This window comes from Phoenix dactylifera, chromosome 1 (genome assembly GCF_009389715.1).
Source record: "Phoenix dactylifera cultivar Barhee BC4 chromosome 1, palm_55x_up_171113_PBpolish2nd_filt_p, whole genome shotgun sequence".
Classification (NCBI taxonomy): domain Eukaryota; kingdom Viridiplantae; phylum Streptophyta; class Magnoliopsida; order Arecales; family Arecaceae; genus Phoenix; species Phoenix dactylifera.
Window position 1 is genome coordinate 14,957,017 of NC_052392.1, and position 21,811 is coordinate 14,978,827.

General features: G+C 39.0%; 1 protein-coding gene across 4 annotated transcripts; it reads left to right on the forward strand.

The window, feature by feature from the left end:
• The first annotated feature begins 13,658 nt into the window (after positions 1-13,658).
• On the forward strand, positions 13,659-18,473 carry LOC103698074 (protein C2-DOMAIN ABA-RELATED 11-like). Of its 4 annotated transcripts, none has more exons than XM_017840804.3 (4): positions 13,659-14,011; positions 14,551-14,708; positions 16,264-16,359; positions 17,683-18,473. In XM_017840804.3, the coding sequence occupies exons 1-4, from the start codon at positions 13,834-13,836 to the stop codon at positions 17,989-17,991; spliced, it is 741 nt and encodes a 246-aa protein (XP_017696293.1). In that variant the 5' UTR covers positions 13,659-13,833; the 3' UTR covers positions 17,992-18,473. The 4 variants fall into 4 exon arrangements, with proteins under 4 accessions (XP_017696293.1, XP_008778261.1, XP_008778262.1 ...); XM_008780039.4 differs by having other exon boundaries at positions 13,660-14,011; positions 14,588-14,708; XM_008780040.4 differs by having other exon boundaries at positions 13,660-13,929; positions 14,588-14,708.
• The last annotated feature ends 3,338 nt before the right edge of the window (positions 18,474-21,811 follow it).

Here is a 21,811-nt window from a genome sequence, read left to right on the forward strand (position 1 = left end):
CTCGCCCATCTCCCTGTGTCTGTCTCTACCCCCGTTTCTCCCCTTCTTGAGATTTTCCCAAATCCCGACTTCGTTTCTTCCATGAATCCTACCACTCCAAGAAACCCTTTCTTTATCCCTTTGAGTTCCAACCAGCTTTGAGATTTTGCTAATCTCAGCGCCATTTTCTTGCTCGCATTCCATGGATTCGCCTCCAAGAGCCTTCCTCTTCCTCTCCCTCTCCCTTCTCCTGGCACTCTTACTCCTCCCAACCCCAGCCTCCTCCAAGAACATAAGGTTTGATTTCCCTTCCTCCTGGCACTCTTACTCCTCCCTTCCTCCAAGAACTCCATTTTCTTACTTCACCCTCCTCGGTGACTCCTATCTCAGAAACGGCGCCATCGGCCTCAACCGAGACACCGGCAACCCATCGTCGTCCAGCTCCGGCACCGCCGTGTTCCACCTGCCAATCCAGCCAACTCTGTGGCAGAGCCCATGTCCGTGCCTAGGAAAAAGCCATGCCTCACTTTTAGTTCAACTACTCCGATGACCGACCGTTCAGGAGATTGTTTCTGACTGCAATGAGAGTGCAATATCCAGCCAATTGTATGAAGTCAAAATTGATTGAGGTTACTTGGTTATAACGACTTGAAGTCTTTTATAGCTTTTTATGCTTGATGAATTGAAGCAACCGTGCATGACTTACTTTGGTGAATGCATTGTTGGGTTGGTGATCAGATGATACGTGAGTCAAGTAGCGTAACATCATTCAATTAAGTTCATTTCCTGGTCATATTTTTGGAAGCAATTGTATGGTATGACTAAACTGACTGGAGTTGATCGTGTCACACATGTATGAAGTCTGGTACTCTCAAGCTTCAGATCCAAAATATGACATGGTCGTGCTACCGAGCGACATAGCCCACGAGAACGCGCCATCACAAACACCATATAATAATTAAAAGTCCAATTTCATCATCCATTAAATAAAACCAAAATTGGTTTAGAGCGTCTAAATTTAAATATAAATACCAAACCCATAATCCTTATTTTTTAAACAATCACTAACTATAATTTCATAATCAACTGAAAAATTAGTTTGCTCTGCTATATAGATCAACAAGCTTGCTAGCGCGAACTTCAAGCTTGAACCATCCTTGGTTCCTATCGATCCTATTTGTCTGGAGAGAGAAAAAAAAATTAAGATATATGAGCGACACAGCTCAGTAAATAAATCTTCCACTATCTTATCAGATCAAGCATAAGTTTTTGCATGTCAATGTATCATTTAAAAAAAATAATAGATATTATAAAATAAAGCATTTTATAGTACAGTATATTAAAACAAGTCATAAAACCAATCATGCATGCATAAATCATTGATAGTTCATAAACATGGTTCCTGGTGTATAGCATAATTGTGATCATAAATCATTTACCATTAACCATATCATCGATCAAATTTCTACTCTCAGACTAAATGCTAAGATCATTATCATACTCGTGACAGAGACGTAATTGACAAACCCCAACTACTATTATCCGAGTCGTATGCCAACTACTATTACCCGCTGGCAGGGTCATATGCTAACTACTATTATCTGTTGGTAGGATTGTATGCCAACTACTATTACCCGCTAGCAGGATTGTATGCCAACTACTATTACCCACTAGCAGGATCGTATGCCAACTACTATTATCCGCTGGTAGGGTCGTATGCCAACTACTATTACCTGCTGGCAGGGTCGTATGCCAACTACTATTACCCGTTGGCAGTATCATATGCTAACCATTATTATCCACTAGGAGAGTCATATGCCAATTACTATTATCTGCTGGCATGGCTATATGCCAACTACTATTACCCGCTGGTATGGTCGTATGCCAACTACTATTACCTTTGCTGCTATGGTCGTATAAAACTGAATGTCTATCTACCCCACTTTCAAAGGCCATGCATAGCTATCTGAGAGCCTTTTTGTCATAGTCATTAAGATAATTTTTTTTAAGTTATATTTCTTGAATCATGCTTTTTTGAATCATACATGAATAAAATATTAAATGACTTTATAGAGTTCATAGCCCATAAATAAGCATTTAACAGTAGAATAATCATGAAATTCTTCTTTTCATAACAAAAATATAATTTCATAAACATGGAGTTCACAGTAAAACAACCATGGATCCATTAATTTGCAATAAGTCATGAGTTTCATAATATCGTATGTTTGATCCTTAATTTTAAGAAAACATGATATCATCGGTATTTAACACTATTTTCTTATTTTTCATAATACCATAAAATAAGTAGAAATTTGAAAATTAGAAAATAGTATAAGACTTAGTTACTTCTTTCGTCTTAAGCTGTCAAACTTTACTAGGTGATTCAGTTAACTCTATTAAAAACATCAAAGCGAGATCAATTTCTATTCAAATTAAAATAAATAAAAAAAAGACGGTTGGTCGGATGACAGTGTTCGGCAGTTCTTGGTGAGTCAGGCCTAAATGATTCGATCAATAAATCATAGGGCATAGACTCGATCAGAGCCAAGGTTAATCAACATAATTCGTCAATGAAGGTTTCAAAGACATTCAACAAGGCTAGGGTGATCAGTCCAGTAGGCAGCTCGGGCACTAGGGCAGAACAGAGCCCTTTATGGAGGTCAACTTGGAACTCGGATTCGTAGATCAGGTCGACGGGAACCGATACTAGGTTGCATAGATCTTCTAGAGTGAGAAATTAGAGAGAAAGTGGAGAGAGAAGAGAGAGAAATTAAGAGAGAGAAAAAGAGGGATGGTTCTCTCTCTCCTCCTCATTCTTCTCCTCCTTTTCTTCTTTCTCGGTAAATAGGGAGAAGCCGGAGGGTGGACTGGTGGTTGGTCATGGTGTTCCGGTGAGGCAGCGGTAGTGGGCAGCAGAGGGCAACACAAATATGGTGTTTTATTTTTCCTCTTTCTGGTAAACAAAAGTCTCATCCCTAGATGGTCCAAGCATTACAAAACCAAGCAACAGGAGTCCCTTTTGAGCTAAGAGTCTTAACATTTGCAGATATTTGTCTGTCCTAGTAGATCTTGTAATCGTAGTTCTTATCTGGTTTGCAAGCTAATGTGCTATTCTGTTTTTACAGTGCTTGGCAATACCTGATAGGTTTAAGAGACTGCTGGTGAATAAGCTATCTAAACATTGAAATGAAACTGGTTCCTGTGATGCTGTTTAACCCTATCATTAGTATAGTGAATAATTTGCAGTTATGTTATCATCAAGGTGTCACATATGTGCTACTTTAGGCAGTTTGAAAATCTAATCAGATAGGATGCTAATAATCATCTTAATGTGATCATATTTATTTGTGCATATTTCCTGATATATGGTGTAGCTGCTTTTGATTGCTAAGGCTGCATTTTTCTCTTTTATGCTGCTCTCGTATTAGCTCAGCACATTCTCTTAGAAATCAAACACATTTCATTATATGGTAATGTCTAATCAAGTTTATTTACTTCCAACTACTTTGAGTGACTCATAAATGGAGAGAGAGCTGAATTCTTGATAACCAATGATTTTGTCAAACCAAATTGTAATGTAAGTACAAAGACAATGCAGTCCATATATATTGCTGTTATTTTTCCTGAAAATTCAAGTATTTCTATCTAAATGAAGTTACTTTAAGTTGTTAATAATCGAAGGGTGCGTTATAAATAATCTATTTCTGATGCCCCTCATGATTCTGTCAACATGCATCTCCCTATAATCATTAATGCATTCTTCTAGAATGAAGCTACTGAAAAAAGTAAATTCCTGTTGAACTAAATATATGGGATCATGTACCACATTTGTGCTATTCAAGATGGATCATAATGAATGCTCGTATTTCAATATTTATATCATTTATGAGGTTCGCATATTTAATGGTTCATGTATTTGGGGAGATAAGGTTGATGTATTTGGGGAGATGAATGGGAATTACTCTCATAAATTTAAAGATCCAAACTCTCTATAAAAACCCTTCTCCCCCTTCATTCCAAATATATACAATATCACTTCATTTTACTCACAAAAATATTTTTGAGAGAGTTCTTGGCAAAGAAAGGTGTTTCTTTGGTGGAGCTTTGGACTTGATTACTTGTGTAGAGTTGGTCTTTGCCATATGACAATTGTTAGGTTGTTGTATTATGGAGGAGACAAGTCATCGTATTTTCTATTGCACCGGGTTTTAGGCTTTGCCAACTGCATAGGGCTTGAATCTCCTTAAAGAGAGTGAGATTTCCGTGCCTCAATCCGATTAGTTTCGTCCTCTTATTGTATTTTCCCCAACAATTTTAAGGAGATTCAGAGAAATGGAGCCAATCCCTAAGAAGCACAATGGTAATGTTAGAGATCTTAACAAGCCCTTCCATTTCAAGGGAGCCCACTTCAAGAGATGGAAAAGCAAGGTGTTGTTCTCTTTGAGTCTTCTCAATGTTTTCTACATTCTCACCGAGAAAAATCCAACTAAGATCTCAACCAATGAGATGATGGATGAAGAGTATCAAGCTCATCAAGAGAAAGTAGACAAATATACCAGAGATGAGTATAATTGTCGATGTTATCTCTTAAATTGCCTTACCAATAATTTCTATGATTATTACAATACTACTTACTCTTCTACAAAGAGCATTTGAAAAGCTTTACAGAATAAGTACGATACTGAAGAAGCTAGCACAAAGAAATATGCAGCAAGCCAATTTTTTTGCTTTTAAATGGTGGATGGAAAATCTGTTGTTGAGCACGGACAACATTTTCAAATGAACGTTGCAGAGATTAGATCTAAACGCATCAAAATTGGGGACAACCTGATTATGGCTGGTATTATTGACAAGCTACCACCATCATGGAGGAAATTTCAAAAATCTATGCACCACAAGTAGGAGACGTCCCTAGATACCTCGATCACTCGCATCCGAGTGGAGGAGGAAGTTCGAGGCCAAGATGCACTAATTAACAAGAGGGTAATGAACATTCCACCACCAAGGTAAATTTAATTGCTTCAAATAATGCTTGGCCTAGTGATCATTTTCCTAAAAATAGTCACTTGAAGCTAAAGAGAAAAAATATGAAATTTCATGGCAAACCTCATGGTAGGAGAAACTCGAGTCAGAAAAATAAGAACCAAATACCCCCCTCCCCCACCCCCCCCCCCCCCCCCCCCCGCCCCCTCACAAAACTATTTTTTCGGTACATGTTTTGTCTATGGCAAAAGTGGGCATATTGCTCGAACTCGCAAATTTTGGAAACAACGGCTTGTTCCTCAAGCAAATGTAACCGAGGAGCCTCTTGTAGCAATGATTACAAACATCTATATGGTTCAGTGTGTTGAAGAATGGTAGGCGGACTCTGATGCCAATAGGCATGTTTACTATGATAGAAATTGGTTCAAGAACTACACTCCCTTCAAGGATGAGAAGACCATTACGCTTGGTGATTCTAGCCAAACAAAGGTCCTTGGGTGTGGTGAGGTTGAGCTGAAATTTATCTCCGGATGTGTGCTACTCTTGAAAGATGTGCTTCATGCTCCATCTATGAGAAGGAATTTGATGTCGAGTTTTCTATTCAATAAAGCTGGCTTCAAACAAACTATGAAATCTGATCAATATATAATTACCAAAAATGGAATATTTGTGGGCAAAGGATATGCTTGTGATGGGATGTCTAAGTTGAATATTGAGAATAATAAAGCATCATCTAATTCTGTTTATATGCTTTCTTCTGTGAATTTTTGGCATTCTCGTTTATGTCAAATAAACAGTAGATACATGGGAATCATGAGTAGTTTGGGACTAATTTCGAGACTGACAAAAGATTTTGAAAAATGTAAAATTTGCAGTCAAGCAAAAATCACAAAGAAGCCTCATAAAAGTGTTGAAAGAAAAACTGAATTGTTAGAACTGGTTCATACTGATCTTTATGAATTTGAAGAAATTTTAACCCGTGGAGGAAATAGATATTTTATCGCTTTTATTGATGATTTTGCAAAATATACTTATGTTTACTTATTGAAAAATAAAAGTGATGCTTTTGAAAGATTCAAAGATTTCCTCTAAGAACTTGAAAATCAATTTGGTCAAAAAATTAAAAAAATTTGAAATGATAGAGGCTGTGAGTATGAACTTATGGGTTTTAACACTTTTGTGCAATCTTTGAAAATTGTCCATGAAACTACTCCTCCATACTCTCCTGCATCTAACGGTGTAGCTAAGAGGAAAAATAGAATTTTGATTGATTTGACAAATGCCATATTGATTGACTCAAATGCTCTCTTAAATCTTTGGGGTAAGGCAATTTTGACTACATGTCATATAATGAATAGGGTGCTTGATAAGAAAATGAAACTCACTCCTTTTGAGTTGTGGTAAGGGTATAAGCCAATTTTGGGATATTTGAGGGTCTGGGGTGTCACGCCCCGGACCCGGATCCGTGACACGGCCGTGCTATTGTCGACTACCGCCCACAATAGCACGCAGCCTCATACCTGGGTAACAGGGTAGTCAAACCAACCAAATCTTTTCATATGAAAGCATTCTTAGTACAACATGCTGGTCAGTACCCAAATACAGAGCTTCTATGTAGTTTATGTACACAAAAGTATACTTGCTTTACCCCAAAAGAAAGAAACTCTGATACCAAATTAACGTGTCTCTGGCAGCTATCAGTGGTGAGGATCTGAAAGAAAAAATAAATGAACGGATATGAGCTACACGGCTCAGTAAGTAATCATACATAATCTTACCGGATCGAACATAATGGTAACCATGTTTATGCAGGGTTTGAGAAGCTGACATGCGTATTATCTCACAATTTATCATGACAAAATATGTATGCTTGGAAAACAAAGCAGTATTTTCAGTCAAACAGAATTTTCATAAAACATAAGAATTCATGCGATTAGCATCATTTAAAGGAGATAGCGGTTTTAGCAAAATACAACATTTCATAAGGATATATTCAAAAATCCGTTGTAAAACAATGTATGCTTTGGCCAGGCATGTTCATAAATGTCACGGCCCGCCTGCGCAGGGCACGTGACTATCAGGCCCACATGAGGGGGAAACACGGGGTTCCCCTGCCAGATGTTGGCCGGTTCCAGGGCTTCACGCAAGCGTCCTTCACCCCTCACCGACTTTGCTTCTCTCCAAAACGCATCTGCAGGATTTGGAAACACCCGCCTCATGTACCCAGGCTCTGAAATGAGCCTCATGATCATGCTTCAAATATCATTTTCATAAAGTATGCATATGAAACCGTGCCCCCGGCATGCCGTGGTCCATTCTCTCGGATGCTACTGCGAAGTCCATTCGGCCACTGGCGGGGCCAGCTAGTCATTCTTGGCCACTAGCAAGGCCAGCTTAGTCATTCTCGGCCACTAGCAAGGCCAGCTCAGTTGCATTCGATCAGTAGCATCTTTGAGCCCATTATAGTGCCTCTTGGCTAGATAGTATTTCATTATACCAACTTGCATGCATGATTGCAAGTTACTTATCCATCATAACATATCATGCATGAATAACACTTTAAAAACTTAACAAACATAGTAACATGATCCACAATAAGATTAAAATAGATTACTTACTTTCTTCACAAATCATGTATACAATTCAAATTGTATGAAAAACACTGGTTTATCTTATAAAACGTAATACAAGATCTACGATAAGATTAAGACAGATTACTTACATCAATTCGCTTTCCAAATTGCTCAAGTCCAGGTGACAAATCCTTAATCACCTAAAACAACATCATAGGGTTTACATTATTTCCCATTTATTTATTATAAAATCTCTTAGTTCATCATACTATGAACTTACTTGCTTGGATCCCATCCAAGGATTTACCCCAAGTCCAATTTGAAGCCTTTGGGGTTCGATTTAAAACCAGATTGGGTCCACATGGGTTGATTGGGTTTTTAATTAAAGGATGGGGCCTCGTTTATAATTGGGTCCAACCTTTTCTAGCCAATTGGGTCCTCTGATTTGGTCAATGTGGCTCATTTGGGCCTGAGTCAGGGTTAGCCCAAGATCAATTCGATCTTCTGTCAGTTGAATTGGGCTTGAATTGGGCCTGATTCACAATCAATTAGGTCTGCTGAGACCAACTCAGCTTAATTGGGTTCGGACCCATTTCTATTGAACTTAAATTAGCTCGGATTTTACCCAATTTATAGTTTGGGCTCGTCCAGACTTAGCCCAATCTGATTGAGCTCAGATTTAGACTTAGCCCAGTTTAATTGGGCTTGGGTTAGTCAAATTTGGCTAAACCCATTTCATTCTTTTTTTTTTCTTTTTTTCTCTTTTTTTTCTTCTCTTTTCCTTCTTTTTCTTTTTCTTTTTCTTTCCCTTTTTCTTTCCTTTTCTTCTCTTCTCCTTTTTCTTTTCTTCTCCTTCCCGAAGCTTCCTCTCCTCCTCTCTTTCATCCCGATCTCCCATTCCTCTTCTCCTCTCCTCTTCTTCTTCTTCTTCAATCTCCCTTCTCAACCTCCCATATCCTCTCTCGCTCCCAAGCCCTCTCTCTTCTCTCCTTCATCTCTATTGTAACCCTCGCCTCCGGCCGGGACCCTCGGCTTCCTCCTCCTCCGGTCCTTCTTCCCCTTTTCCCTCTCTTTCTCCCTCTATCTTTCTTTCTTCTTTGTTTCCGCCGAAAAGCCTAGTCTCCGACCCCTTTGTCCCCCTCCGAAACCCACTGTCTCCTCCCCTTCTTCTCCCGCAGGCAATCGGGGAGACGAGGCTCCCCCCGATCCTCCAACCGAGGCGGGGGTTCCCCCCCCCCCCGGTGCACCGGCGGAAGGGAAGGCCAGCCCTTCCTCCCTCTGAAGTGATGCCGGAGAGGGGAAGGGCTCGGAGATGAGTCGGGATCCGGCTATACCCGAGAGCCTCCACCCGCTCCGTCCACGGCAAGGCATGGCCGGAGGGGATGAAGCCTCAAGGTCCGGTGAGTTCATTTTTCTTTTTTTTTCTTTCTTTCTTCTTCCCTTCTTCCTTTTTTTTCTTTGGTCCTTCCCTCCGGCACCACCGCCTCTTGCCGGAGAGGAGGCAGTGGTCCGGCCGGGGCTGGCGACCTTGTGGCCACGCCGGTTGCCGGCTCGACCTGACCGGCGGCCCGGGGCTGCCCCCCGAGCCTTAGAGTAGCCGCAGCCGAGGCTGCGGGGCCCTGCAGGCGGCTCGGCCCGAGTGGTCATCGGGCCTGGCCTTGGGCCGCGGCCGTTCTCAGGCCGGTCCGGGGTCTATGGGTCCGGCCCGTGACCCTTCTCCCTTCTGCTGGTCTCCTCCTCTCTGTCCCATAGTTGAAACAGAGGGGAGAATACCCCACAGAGGGTTTCTCCACTCCCTAAAATTTTATTAAAAGGGGCCACTTACTTGGATTTTTGCCGGTTACCGTTGGGCAGTTCTTCCCCCTGGTAGTCCCTCCTTCCTCTTGGAGCTTCAAGGCTCCTTCGCCTTCGGCTCCAGGGCTTCGGCTCTCTGTGTTCTAGGGGGTCTCTGATTTTAGGTTACCGGCAGAGGCTTATATAATTTGTTTAAGGGATGAGGCTTCCTCTGAGAGGTCCCATCCTCTCCTTTCCTCCTTGCTCCGGGACTGACAGCTGCCCCCCCCCGGTCTCAGGCGCGCCGGAATCGGCTGCCAGTAAGGGGGTTGAGGTGGCGGCTCCAGGTTCTGCATGGCTGGGGGTCCCTCAGTGAGGTCCCATCCCCCCTGCCCTCTTAGCTTCGGGAGCTTCCAGCTGCCCCCCCTTGCTCTGCCGTTGCGTCTGGCCTTGCCACGTGGGGCGTGAGGTGGCCCTCCCCTGTCGGCCAGTTGTGGCCTTATCTTTTCTCTTTTCAGCATGAGGTGGCAACCTCTTCCCGGTTGCCACTCTGGTAGCACTGCCCACAGTAAAAATTTGGGTCCAAACCCCTTACTGGGCCTATTTCTTATTGGGCCTAGTAGGTTGTGGGCCCAGACATTACATGGGGTTATTTAGCTTTTGTAAGACTAACAAATCCTAAAAGACCAAAACTGGGTATTAGAGCTACCACTTGTGTTTTTCTTAGATATGCAACAAACAATACAACCTATAGTTTTTTGGATATTGAAAATAATGTATTTTTTGAGTTAGGTGATGCTATTTTTCATAAAGAAAAAAAATATTTCAAAACTAAAAATAATGGGGGTCAATATTTTAGAGAAAATATTTTATGTGAGCCTAGTTTTTCTGCTTCTTTACAAAACCATGAAAATCTTGAAGTTGAGCTGAGAAGGAGTAAACGAGTTAAAGTTGAAAAAGATTTTAGCCCTGACTATTATATTTTTAATACGGAGGAAACTCCTTTGACTTTACAAGAAGCTTTAAATTCACCAGATGCTGTTTTTTGGAAAAAGGTTGTTACTGATGAGATGGATTCTCTAATTTCTAATCAAACTTAGAAATTAGTGGAATTACCACAGGAATGTAAAACTATTAATTGTAAATTGGTCCTCCGAAAAAAAATTAAAACCTGATGGTTCTATTGATAAATTCAAAGTCAAGCTTGTAGCAAAAGGTTTTAAACAAAAAATTGACCTTGATTTTCTGATACATTTTCTCCGGTCACTAGAGTTACATCCATTAGATTATTAATTGCAGTGGTTGCAATTTATAATCTGAGTATTCATCAAATGGATGTAAAAATAGATTTTTTAAATGACAACTTGGATGAGAAAATTTACATAGATCAACGTGAAGATTTTGTGGAGCATGGTCAAGAAAGTAAAGTGTGTAAGCTTAACAAATCCCTGTATAGCTTAAAACAAGCTCCTAAGTAGTAGCATGAAAAATTTGATTCCTGCATGATTGAGAATGGCTATAAACCAAATGAATGTCATAAGTGCATGTATTATAAATCTTGAAAAAATGCACATGTTATTGTTAGCCTCTATGTGGATGATTTATTGATTTTTGGCTCAAGTTTGCATGTTATAAATGAAACAAAAAAATATATTTTGTAGCCATGTTCAAATGAAAGATCTTGGTGAGGCCAATTTTATTTTGGGAATAAAATTCTCAAAAACTTGTGATATAATTTTTCCTAATCAGTCGCATTGTATTGAAAGAATTTTGAGAAAGTATAAATATTTTCATTGCAAGCATGTTGCTACTCCTTTTGATGCTAATATTCATTTATTTCCTGTGGAAAATAAGATTGATGTGATTAACTAAAAGAAGTGTGCTAGTATTATTAGGAGCTTGCATTATGCAACTAATTGTACTAGGCCTGACATTACATATGTAGTGGGAGTATTTAGCAGGTTTACTAGCAAGCTAGGTAGAGAACATTGGCATGCCATTAAGAGAGTTATGAAATATCTATCCGGTGCCAAAAACTATGGATTGTTTTATAAAAAGCATCCTGCTGTACTTGAAGGTTTTAGTGATGCAGATTGGAATACATTGTAAGGTGATTCTCTCTCTACCATTGGTTATATTTTTACATTGAGTGGTGGTGTTATATATTGAAAATCTAAAAAGCAAACTATTATTGCTAACTCTACTATGGAAGCTGAATTTATAGCTTTAGCTTCAGCTAGTGAGGAAGCAAACTGGTTGAGAGATTTGTTGCATGAAATCCCTCTTTGGAAGAAACCAGTTTCACCTGTGATAATTCATTGTGATAGCACTGCTGCACAATTGGTAGAGCAAGAAACCATTATTATAACGGTAAATCCAGGCCTATCAAAAGAAAACACAGTATTGTAAGATTTTATTTGTGCAGCTGCATAATTAATGTGGATTATATTAAGTCTTGTGATAATCTTGTAGATCCACTAACTAAGGCATTGTCAAGAGAAAGGGTCTGAAATACATCAAGAGAAAGGGTCTGAAATACATCAAGAGGGATAGGACTGAAGCCTATACAATCAAGAACCACATGTAAGGATACCCAACTTGAGGACCAAAGATCCTGAGAATTAGGTTCAATGAGAAAAACAAATCATACGGTGGTCGAAAGAAATGCACAATTTATTTTTTCCATCCCTATGATGTAGGTGCATTTATCTTGTAATGTTGTGGAGATTGAGTTTTTCAAGACTCTTAATAAAAATCTATAGCTCGTATGAGTGGGTGTCTGTATTATAGGAGCACCCTTGACAGATTTCATCTATATGAGCATGGAAGTGGGGTTGCTTCCTATGAGAATTGGGCTTATTCTCAAAAATGCTCATACAATTGGGCAAGGTCGTAAATCGTAATGTGCTGGCTAATAAGCTCATGCCAACACCTGGATTATTATGTGTGAGCAGTAATTATTTTTATCCCCAAGCAGTCATAGTTCAAGTCTAAGACCACTACTGGCTATGGAGTAGAGATTGTTGTTTCATTAAGTGGAGGTTCAATGCAGAGCACACCTTTATGATGCATAATGATCTCTCTTTGCCTAGTAATCTCTCTAAACCTTGGTTTTAATATTAAAATGAGTGGAGGAATGTTAGTGCATTTTAATATTAAAGTTTAATATTTATATTATTTATGAGGTTCACATATTTAATGGTTCATGCATTTGGGGAGATGAAAGGTTCGTGTATTTGGGGAGATGGAGGGTTCATGCATTTGGAGAGGTGAATGGAAATTACTTTCATAAATTCAAAGATCCAAACTCTCTATAAACCCTTCTCCCCCTTCATTCCAAATTTATACAATATTACTTTATTTTACTCACAAAAATACTTTGAGAGAGTTCTTGACAAAGAAGGGTATTTCTTTGGTAGAGCTTTGGCCTTGACTACTTATACAGAGTTGGTCCTTGCCGCATGACGATCATCGGGATGTTGTATTTTGAAGAAGACAAGTCATAGTATTTTCTGTTGCACCGGGTTCTAGGCTTTGCCAATCACAGAGGGCTTGAATCTTCTTAAAAAGAGCGAGATTTTTATGCCTCAGTCTGATTGGTTTCATTCTCTTATTATGTTTCCCGCAACACAGGCATTACAGTTATCATACCAAAACCGACACCTTCAATACCAGTATTTATATATATGTTTGTGGATGTGCCTGTACTTGGGTTATCTATATGACTCTGCCCAATGATGATAAGACACAAGTAGTGATAATTTTGTAGCCATCATTTAATGCATTCCGTAGGTTAAGATCATCAGCTCAAGCATTCAATAAGGAAATGATTCCTGATTCTATTTGGCTTCCTATAGACCTAGCGAGCGATTTTAGATTGCTAGAAATATATATGCTTCTGCGCAAGTGTGAACTGTCAAACATGGTGAATCAGATTTAGGTGTCAAAAAACAGTGCTTCACGCAATGGATATTAGTTTCCTGACAACTCGAATTATCCTTAAACACAAAAGTTTTAGTCATTCTTAGCATACTGAATTGACGATACTGTCCTTGGAATGTGGAAACTAGTTTTTTTTCCGCATTATATTATTCTATTGATCTAATTTTTCTTTTCTTTTCCTTTGAAGATGTCAGACTAATCATATAATACTAGAAAAATTCAAATACATTTTCTTTGCATAGCAGCAGCAACAACAAGTAATAAGATTTCATGTTTAAATAAATAAATATAACACACACACCTGCTTCCTCTCACATGAGTATCACGTGCCACGGGCCAACATGCCTCAAATTCTGTGCGAGGGGCCGCACGCGGTGTATACTCTGTTTCCTGAACAACGCGGTGGGGAAGTGGGAATTGGAAAGTCTCCGGTCTCCGCATCTACTCATCGGCGACCGACCACGTGGCGGTTCCAGATGGGGCACTTCCCTCGCTCTGTCACCGGCAATCACCGGTCCCCGCGGCGCTGCGTTAAAGCCGCCACCCACCTCCCTCTCTCTCTCTCCCTCGCCTTCTTTATATGACCTCTTTTCGGCGCCGCATGTGGCAAAGGAAGTCGCGGAGCTGCCAGAAATCCACCTCCCGTGAAGGTTTCTCCGTCAGGTGGTCTTCCGAGGTGGTTTTCTGTTTTCTTTCCCCTTTTTTTTCCCACCTTTCCTGGTTCTGTTTGAAGTCCATTGCCGAAGGTGGCTTGGCCGGTAAGTGGTTTTCGATGGTGATTTTTTGCCCACTTGTTTCTTTCTCTCTTGGAGGAAAAATTTTCTGTTGCAGTTTTTACTTTTAAAATCCGTATGTTGTGGAATAAAGATAGAAAGCTGAAGTGGTATCGGAATCAAGAGAAAAATTAATAAGTATTTTTTTCTTTCTGGATTAATTTAATTCTCGTATGGTATCGGAATCAAGGGTTTTTGCTCTATTACTTAAAAAATTTCAAGAGAAAAATTGGGAAAAGAAGAATCTTTTTAGTTTACTTAGAAATCCCTGATGGTTTTTCTTAAAAGAGTAAAGATTTTTTGTTTTTTTTTTTTTTTTGAAGGGGAGGGGGGGGGGGGGGTGTTCAAATCTCTTATGAAGAAATGAATTTTTTTGGAAATTATGAATCTTGAACTAGATTTGATGGTTCTCGTTCAAAATTTCAAGCTAGAAAGAACTAGTAGTGTAATTCATGCTTCAAGTAGTAGTTCGTTTAGGAAAGTATTGGTTGCTGTGATTTTTAACAACCTTGGTTCGTGGTCAGTAGGAGAGATCTTAGCAAAGGTTGAATCTTTGGGCAGGAGAGGGAACATGGAGGAGAATGTCGGACTTCTTAAGGTGATCATCGTGCAAGGGAGGAATCTGGCTATTCGGGATTTTCTGAGCAGCGATCCTTATGTTGTGGTCGGGGTCGGAAATCAGGTGAGCTATTTGCAGCTGTATTTTATGAAAAGCAATGTTTTGCCTTTGGATTTGCTCGTCACCTAGACAAGTTGCCCTGGTTCAGTTAAGCACCATTACAATGCCTAAAACGTTGGTGGGCTTCCATATGATCATGGAGTTTTTTTTTTTTTTTTTTTGGAAGATCGTCGAGTTTAATGCTGCCTTTAGGCAGCAGAAACTCCCATCAGACATCATCCTGATCAAGTTGAGTCAAGGACATATCTTGGTATGAATGTGTTGAGAACCTCTAAAATTGGATGGATCATGAAAATGACCATCTCAGGCAAATGAAGATAATATGATGGAGCATCTAGCTAAGATGTTCTTGTTTCAAGTAAATCACGGCCCGCTATTATTATGACTAGAATGCTTATCCTGGATTTCTTCACCTCAATTTTATGTTAAGCATGAGCTTTCCTCAATGAAATGAATTGAAGTGGGCATGGCTTCTTATTCTTAACATTGCACTTCTTTGCTTTGGAATAAAATCTGTGCATCCATGGATTAAGTTAGGGTGTTTAAATAAGATTTTTTCTTTACTCAAAAAGTAAAGGTTGTAGAGATTTTAATTAATATATTTTTTTCCATTGATTATAAAAGTGCATGATTTATAGATAACACCAGCTCCTAGATGCATGAGCTATCTCTTGCCAACCTCCAGCTGGCCTTCTTGGTTTCATTGCATGACCCTCTTGTGCCTAAGTTACTGTGGCTGGAATTTCTGGGCCGGTTCTTAAAGGTCAGTAATAGGTTAATAGTTGGTCTTCAAACTTTGCTTGATCCTTCAATGGTGTTTGTGCTCCATGAGAAAGATGTTTGGTGATCAAAACAAAGATGATGATGAAAAGACACAAGATATGACTCAACCTTTGTAGAAACATTGTTGTGCGTGCTATTCTAAGTCATGCATGTCCACTTCTGTGTGAGATGCAGATCTCATATTCTACATTGGTGACCACCTGTCATCTTCAATTCAGGAAGCATTCACAATGATGCATTTGGAATGAGTACGCTATGTAGCACCAATTATGTGCACATGAAAAGTTTCTTCTGCCATGCCAAAAAGCGGGGTTGGTCTTGCTCGGAGATTCGACGCAATAAACAGGGATGTGGTTGGTTACTGAGTTGCCAAGCTGCAAGTAGTGGACCTGTTGAACTTTTTATGTGCACTTAACAGGTGCCGCAAAGCATTTTTCCTTTTGGAATTATGCTGCAGCCTGTCATCTAACTTCAACTCAGCATGGGCTTAATTAGATGAACCCAGTATGGACTTTCTGACTTTTGATATAATCATATCTATGCAGCAGTTTGGCTTTGACTGCTCCGCTGTCCAGCCTACTCTGCCATCTGTGTTGATGGACTGCATACTGAATTTGACATTGGAAAACCCTCTTTTCTTGACCTAGTGCTTTTCCGTATGGAATTTGACGTTGGAAGGCCCTCTTATTTTGAGCTGGTGCTTTGCTTGGAAAAACTTTTCCAAGGTGTTTCTTCAGCACTCTTTCTATGCTTACTCTTTCCTTTTATTGATCAGACTGCAAAAACAAAAGTCATCAACAGTTGCCTAAATCCTGTTTGGAATGAAGAGCTAACATTCTCCATGAAAGAACCTCTTGGTGTCTTAAAACTGGTATGTTCTTTATTCTACAATCTTTCTGTGGTCAGTCAAGTGCTATTCAGCGTGCGACAAGTTGAACTTCGTATGGTGTTTAATATTTTTAAAAGTTTGATTGTTTCAATGACTGTTGCCATGCTATTTTATGTAGATAATGACTGTTATTTGTATGTTATGGGAATTTGATAGTGACCTATGTTTGAACTTGTATAGATGAGAAACAAATACTTTAACAATAGCTTAATCTACAAAAAGCAATGTTTCATAAGATTGTTTATGTAAAGGGTAAGCCAAAGCTTCCAACAGATGTTTCAAGAGTCTTTGGCCGAGCTCAAACTCTTTTCAAAAAGCTTGGAACTCATTCGCGAAGTCAGTAAACCCTGCTATACTCTAGTCTTAGGAGTACTTGTCTTGATTCACTCAAACGGCATCCACCTTGTTGAAGATCTGGTGGTGCCACCCGAAGACTTAAATGAATAGCCATCGCTGTTAAGAACAATCGAGATCCAATTAGAATTTGCGCGTAGCTTTTTGTCTTAGACATAAAAAAAGAAGGTTGTAATAACAAAACGGACATGTGAGAATTTTGTCCTTGCCTTGCTAGTATCGCTATATATTGAAGAAAAATTCAATATGTGGCAGCTATTCTATTGCTGTCTTTGTTAAGATAAATAATAATTTTGCTCACTATCATGTGTCAACTGGGTCCACTTTGGATCTCATGGTACCATATTGGAGTATTATATACCTCCGTGATTTCCTTTGATAAATATAACATTATTTTAAAAGCATAAACTTATATACGTAACAACGGAACAGTTTTCCTGGATTGCACATGTTTTGACTCCATTGATTGTTGTACATATCTCTTTTCCACTGAAAAGACCTAAAAGATCCCCTTGGCTATCACGCAACTTGTTGGAGAATTTGATTTTTCCTTTTTCTCTCTCTTTGGAGTCCGACGGCACTTAAATTGCCTATGTTTAAATACATGAGGAGCATTGATAATCATGACAAAACCTTCAATGTATGGAACAGCTGAATTTACTTTTTGATTGCCTTTACTGGATGTGAGCAAGTCTAAGAAACTACTTTAAAGCAGGAGTTCCTTCAAAATACATGTTGCCTTTACTAAATGTGAGCAAGTCTAAGAAACTACATTAGAGCAGGAGTGTTGGTATAATCTTGGATATCACTATACATTTGATAAACAATGGTTAGCTTAGATACATGTCATGAAATATGTCATAGTTCCCTCCATATTATTTTGCTTAGTTGTTTTGAGCCTGTTTTTTAAGAAACGAACTCAAGTTAGAAACTTCATTTTTTTTCTCACAGGAAGTGTTTGACAGAGACCGGTTCAAATCGGATGACAGGATGGGTCATGCCTTCCTTGACCTTCAACCGCTAGTGTCAGCTTCAAAGTTGAAGCGAGCACTGAAGCTAACTACGGGTGAGACCACGTTGAGGAAAGTGGCACCTAACAGCGAGAATTGCCTATTGGCTGACAGCTTCGTGACACACATGAACGGCGAGATTGTGCTTGATGTTCATTTGAAGCTTCGTGATGTTGAATCTGGCGAATTATACGTGACAGTCAAGTGGATCAATCACCTAACTACCACTTCTGGGGGAAAGGCTGGATAAATTTAAGATATTTAATCTTTAAGTTGGCTTGGCATTAAAATGGCAGGCTTCTGTTGAAGTTATGATGCAGTTTGATTATTCATGTCAGATTTCCTTTCCAAGTTCTGTAACTTTAGCCAACCCATCCCCCTTTGAGGAGTTTCACCAAAGCCTGAATGATTGGATTCAAACTAACACGCCACATCTGGCTGCACTGCTCAGGATGATAGAACTGCTCTTCGAGACTTCTAGTTTAGATTGTTGTAGAAGTTCGGTTTGAAGCGACCTAAATATGGTCATGGTTTAGTAACATATACTCCAGCTATCAGTTTGCTTTTCTGTCAGGACTGCAATTCTGTAAAGGTTTGTAGAATATAAAGAAGGATTTCAGAGCCTGTCAACCAAGCCCCACCTGTGTAATGGATGAGAAATCACAAATGTCCTGTATTGTGTGTACTTACTGGTATTTATAAGATTGTCGCATTTTTCTTAAGTACGAAAAATCATCGATCTTTTCTTGCTTGTGATCTGGCCAGGTTGGTCGCGCTACATGTCTACAATGGTGGTTGGGATAAATTGTTCCCTGAGTCTGGGCAAATACGTTTGTATGTTTGGAAATTTCCATATTAAGATTTTCTCAGGCATCTCAACTTGAGAGAAGCTTTTTGGATGGTTAATTGGGTTCTTTTTTGTTTTTTGAACGGTAGAAGCATGAGGGAAGATCAAAATCATCCCTCGAAATAGAAAAATTATTAGATCTAGGTTGAAATGAATCTAGCATGAAATTGAAATGAATGAATCCATTTAATAATTTCACGCTAGATTCATTTCATTCTAGATTCATGGCAGATATGGTTCATCTAAGAATTTCTCCTTAAAACAAAAATGAACCAAATTTGAATCCTTTCATCCTTACGGCTTTGACCCGGCAATTGATGCCACCAGGCTTAAACAAGAATTCCGTGCTGTAACAAGACCTTTTCACCTCGCCAATTCAGGATTCACGTAGACAGGAAATTTTTCAAACGACTGGTTCAAATTCGTATGAGCAAAGGTGACTCAGTCCTAGGTTGACCTACTAATCTAACTTTGCTACGAAATCTTTGTCCTAATAATAACCTAATGGATCCATGTTGGCTGTCGCTGGTGATTCAGGGACTTACGGAATCAAGAACATTTCCAGATGACTGGGTCAAATTAGCGTCGTATGGTCAGAGGTGTACATGACCGACCCATACCTAGGCTGACGTGCCAAACTCTAATGCTAACTTTGTTACGAAACTCGTGTCATGATAATAATATCATGGATCCATTTAGGCTATCGCTGGGGTTCTCAGAAAATATTTAGTAACCCAATAGATTATGAGAGCGCTACTGCCACTGAACGCATCTAACTTGCATCATGAGTGGTTGAACTCAAATATAGGCAGCTTTTTTTGCTTGGTCATCAAATACACACCAAAGCAAACAAGCCATCATATGGGGTTAGGTTTGATACGAAAGAAGCATGTTGGTGGCCCAAGGACATAAATTGTGGCTGGGAATCATGGAATTTGTCGACTCTTGCCGAGATGAAGATATCCTTAATTTATGGGATTAAGATAAGGCTATCCTTTATCACTATATTTGTTCATTATTTGTTCCGATGCTTTATCTAGAATGCTCAATGATGCAGTTTCTACAAACTTCTTATCGTTGTATTTCTCCATTTTGTATATGATTGTGTCTTGATTGCTCGAGCCGTAATGGCAAATGCAATAAATCTATCTAGTATCATTCAGGAGTATTGCAGGGCTTCAGGACAGAGAGTCAACTTGGAGAAATTAGTAATCAGATTTAGTCCAAAGGTAAATACTCTATCAAGACAACAAATAAGCAATTATTTGCAGATTCAAGGATCTTATAAGATATGGAATTACTTGGGAGTTCCAATCATAGGTAATAGATTGTCTTTGGAAACTATAAAAAGTTGATTCGGCAGTTCTTGAATAAATTAGAGGGTTAGAAATGGAAAGTATTGTCTATTAAGGGACGAGTTGTCCTAATTAGACCTGTTCTCTTGTCTCTTCCCATATATTTGATGTCTAATTGCATAATTCTTAAAGGTGTGTTATTGAAGTTGGAAGGAATAATCAGGAATTTTTTATAGCTACCTCAGATACTTCCAAGAGAGTACATCTACTATCATGGGATCATGTTTGCCGGCCTATTCAAAGGGATGGTTTAATGATTTCTTCTTTGATTGCTAGGAGCGGGGCTCTTGTGGTCAAGGATGCTGTGAGATTTATGTTGATTCTAAGATAGTTTGTAGGTTTCTTTCATGAAGGCTAAGTATGCAGCATGGTCCTTTTTATCTTCCCCAGTATGTGCACAAAATAGCTCCCCTGTTTGGAAAAAGATTTGCTCTTTTGCTCCATTAATTTGCTCTAGTCTTACATAATATATGGGTGATGGAGCATCAATTAATATGATTATGGATCCATGGATTTCATCTATTCCTACTGCATGGTGGCCCATTCTTGTTGATATTAATTTATTACAAAATCTTACAGTTAAGGACCTCATAGTGGAAAGTGAAAACAAATGGGATTTGACCGTGAACTCTCAAGCGTTTGCAGAGGAGTAGGCAGAAAAAATTCTTGCTATTATTATACCTGGTGGAGATCATGTAGATAGGTTGGGATGAAATCTATCATCTGGTTTGTCAATAAGAGTTTAAGACTTTCATAAACTTTTTAAGCCAAAAGCCTCATCCACCCAGAGTATTGATTGGGCTAGGAATTGGTGTTCATCCAAAAATTAGTTTATTTATGTGAATTAGCATGGAACTGGCTCCTTTATTGTAGCATTTTATATTAACACGGTCTGCATATTCCTGACCATTATGACTTATACCCAAAATTTGAAGAATCGGTTCTCATGTTATTTTAAACTGCAGGTTGGCAAATCTGGTTTGGTGACAAGCTCCCCTCTTTGATGCAACGATTTCTCTAGATACTTTTCTTCAGAATGTTAAAGAGAAATGCTCGATAGGTAATAGACATACTGAGGCTATTTTGATGTTGCTTATCATATTTAGCTGACCAAAAATGATCGTATTTTTCAGAATAATACTTGGAATCCTAGATTGATACTCCTGAGAGCCTTGGTCCAAGCCCATGAGTATATATCCAAGTGGTTGCATCAAAAGGATCTTTGATAGCTAGAAAAATCTATGATTCCTATTCAACACACTCTGTATTACCACATATGATTAATTTTTTGTGGGAACCACCATCCCTAGTTTTCCCAAGGTCAATTTTAATGGCAGTGTTCAAAATAGAGGAGAGTCAGATGAAACAGGCTTGGTTATTAAAAGTGCTAGTGGTGTGCTTATTGTAGTGGAGATGTTTGTCTATTCAATACTATAGTTATTATGGCAGAATTGCGTGTTGCATAGGAAACTTTGAAATATGCAGTAAACATTCTGAAAGCTTCTTATATTGTACTTAAGGGTCACTATTTGACGGTTGTTAGGTTGCTAACTGATTTATCGTTTTTAGAGACTAGTCCTCATCCTCTAAGATAAGATTGCTGGAGAATGGCAGCTAATTTACTGGCTTATAAGGTGACACATGTCTATGAAGAAGCTAATAATGCTGCAGACTAGATGGCAATATATATAGCTAATCACATGGAAACTTCATTGTGGACTGCTACATCAGATATTCCTCCTAATTTATTAATTATTTTATTTTCTAATTTCTACATTTGTATTTATAATAGATCGGTATGATAAATTCTATTTTTATCACAAAAAAAAGAAGCTTAATTTGCTAGCTTTGGTTACATGTATCGGACA

What these genes read in the sequence shown, in the direction of transcription:
- LOC103698074 (XM_017840804.3), top strand. Translation starts at nt 13,834, where the DNA reads ATGACCTCTTTTCGGCGCCGCATGTGGCAAAGGAAGTCGCGGAGCTGC. An exon ending in TGGTCGGGGTCGGAAATCAG is followed by an intron (nt 14,709 to 16,263) that starts GTGAGCTATTTG and finishes TTTATTGATCAG; the next exon opens with ACTGCAAAAACAAAAGTCAT. An exon ending in CTCTTGGTGTCTTAAAACTG is followed by an intron (nt 16,360 to 17,682) that starts GTATGTTCTTTA and finishes TTTTTCTCACAG; the next exon opens with GAAGTGTTTGACAGAGACCG.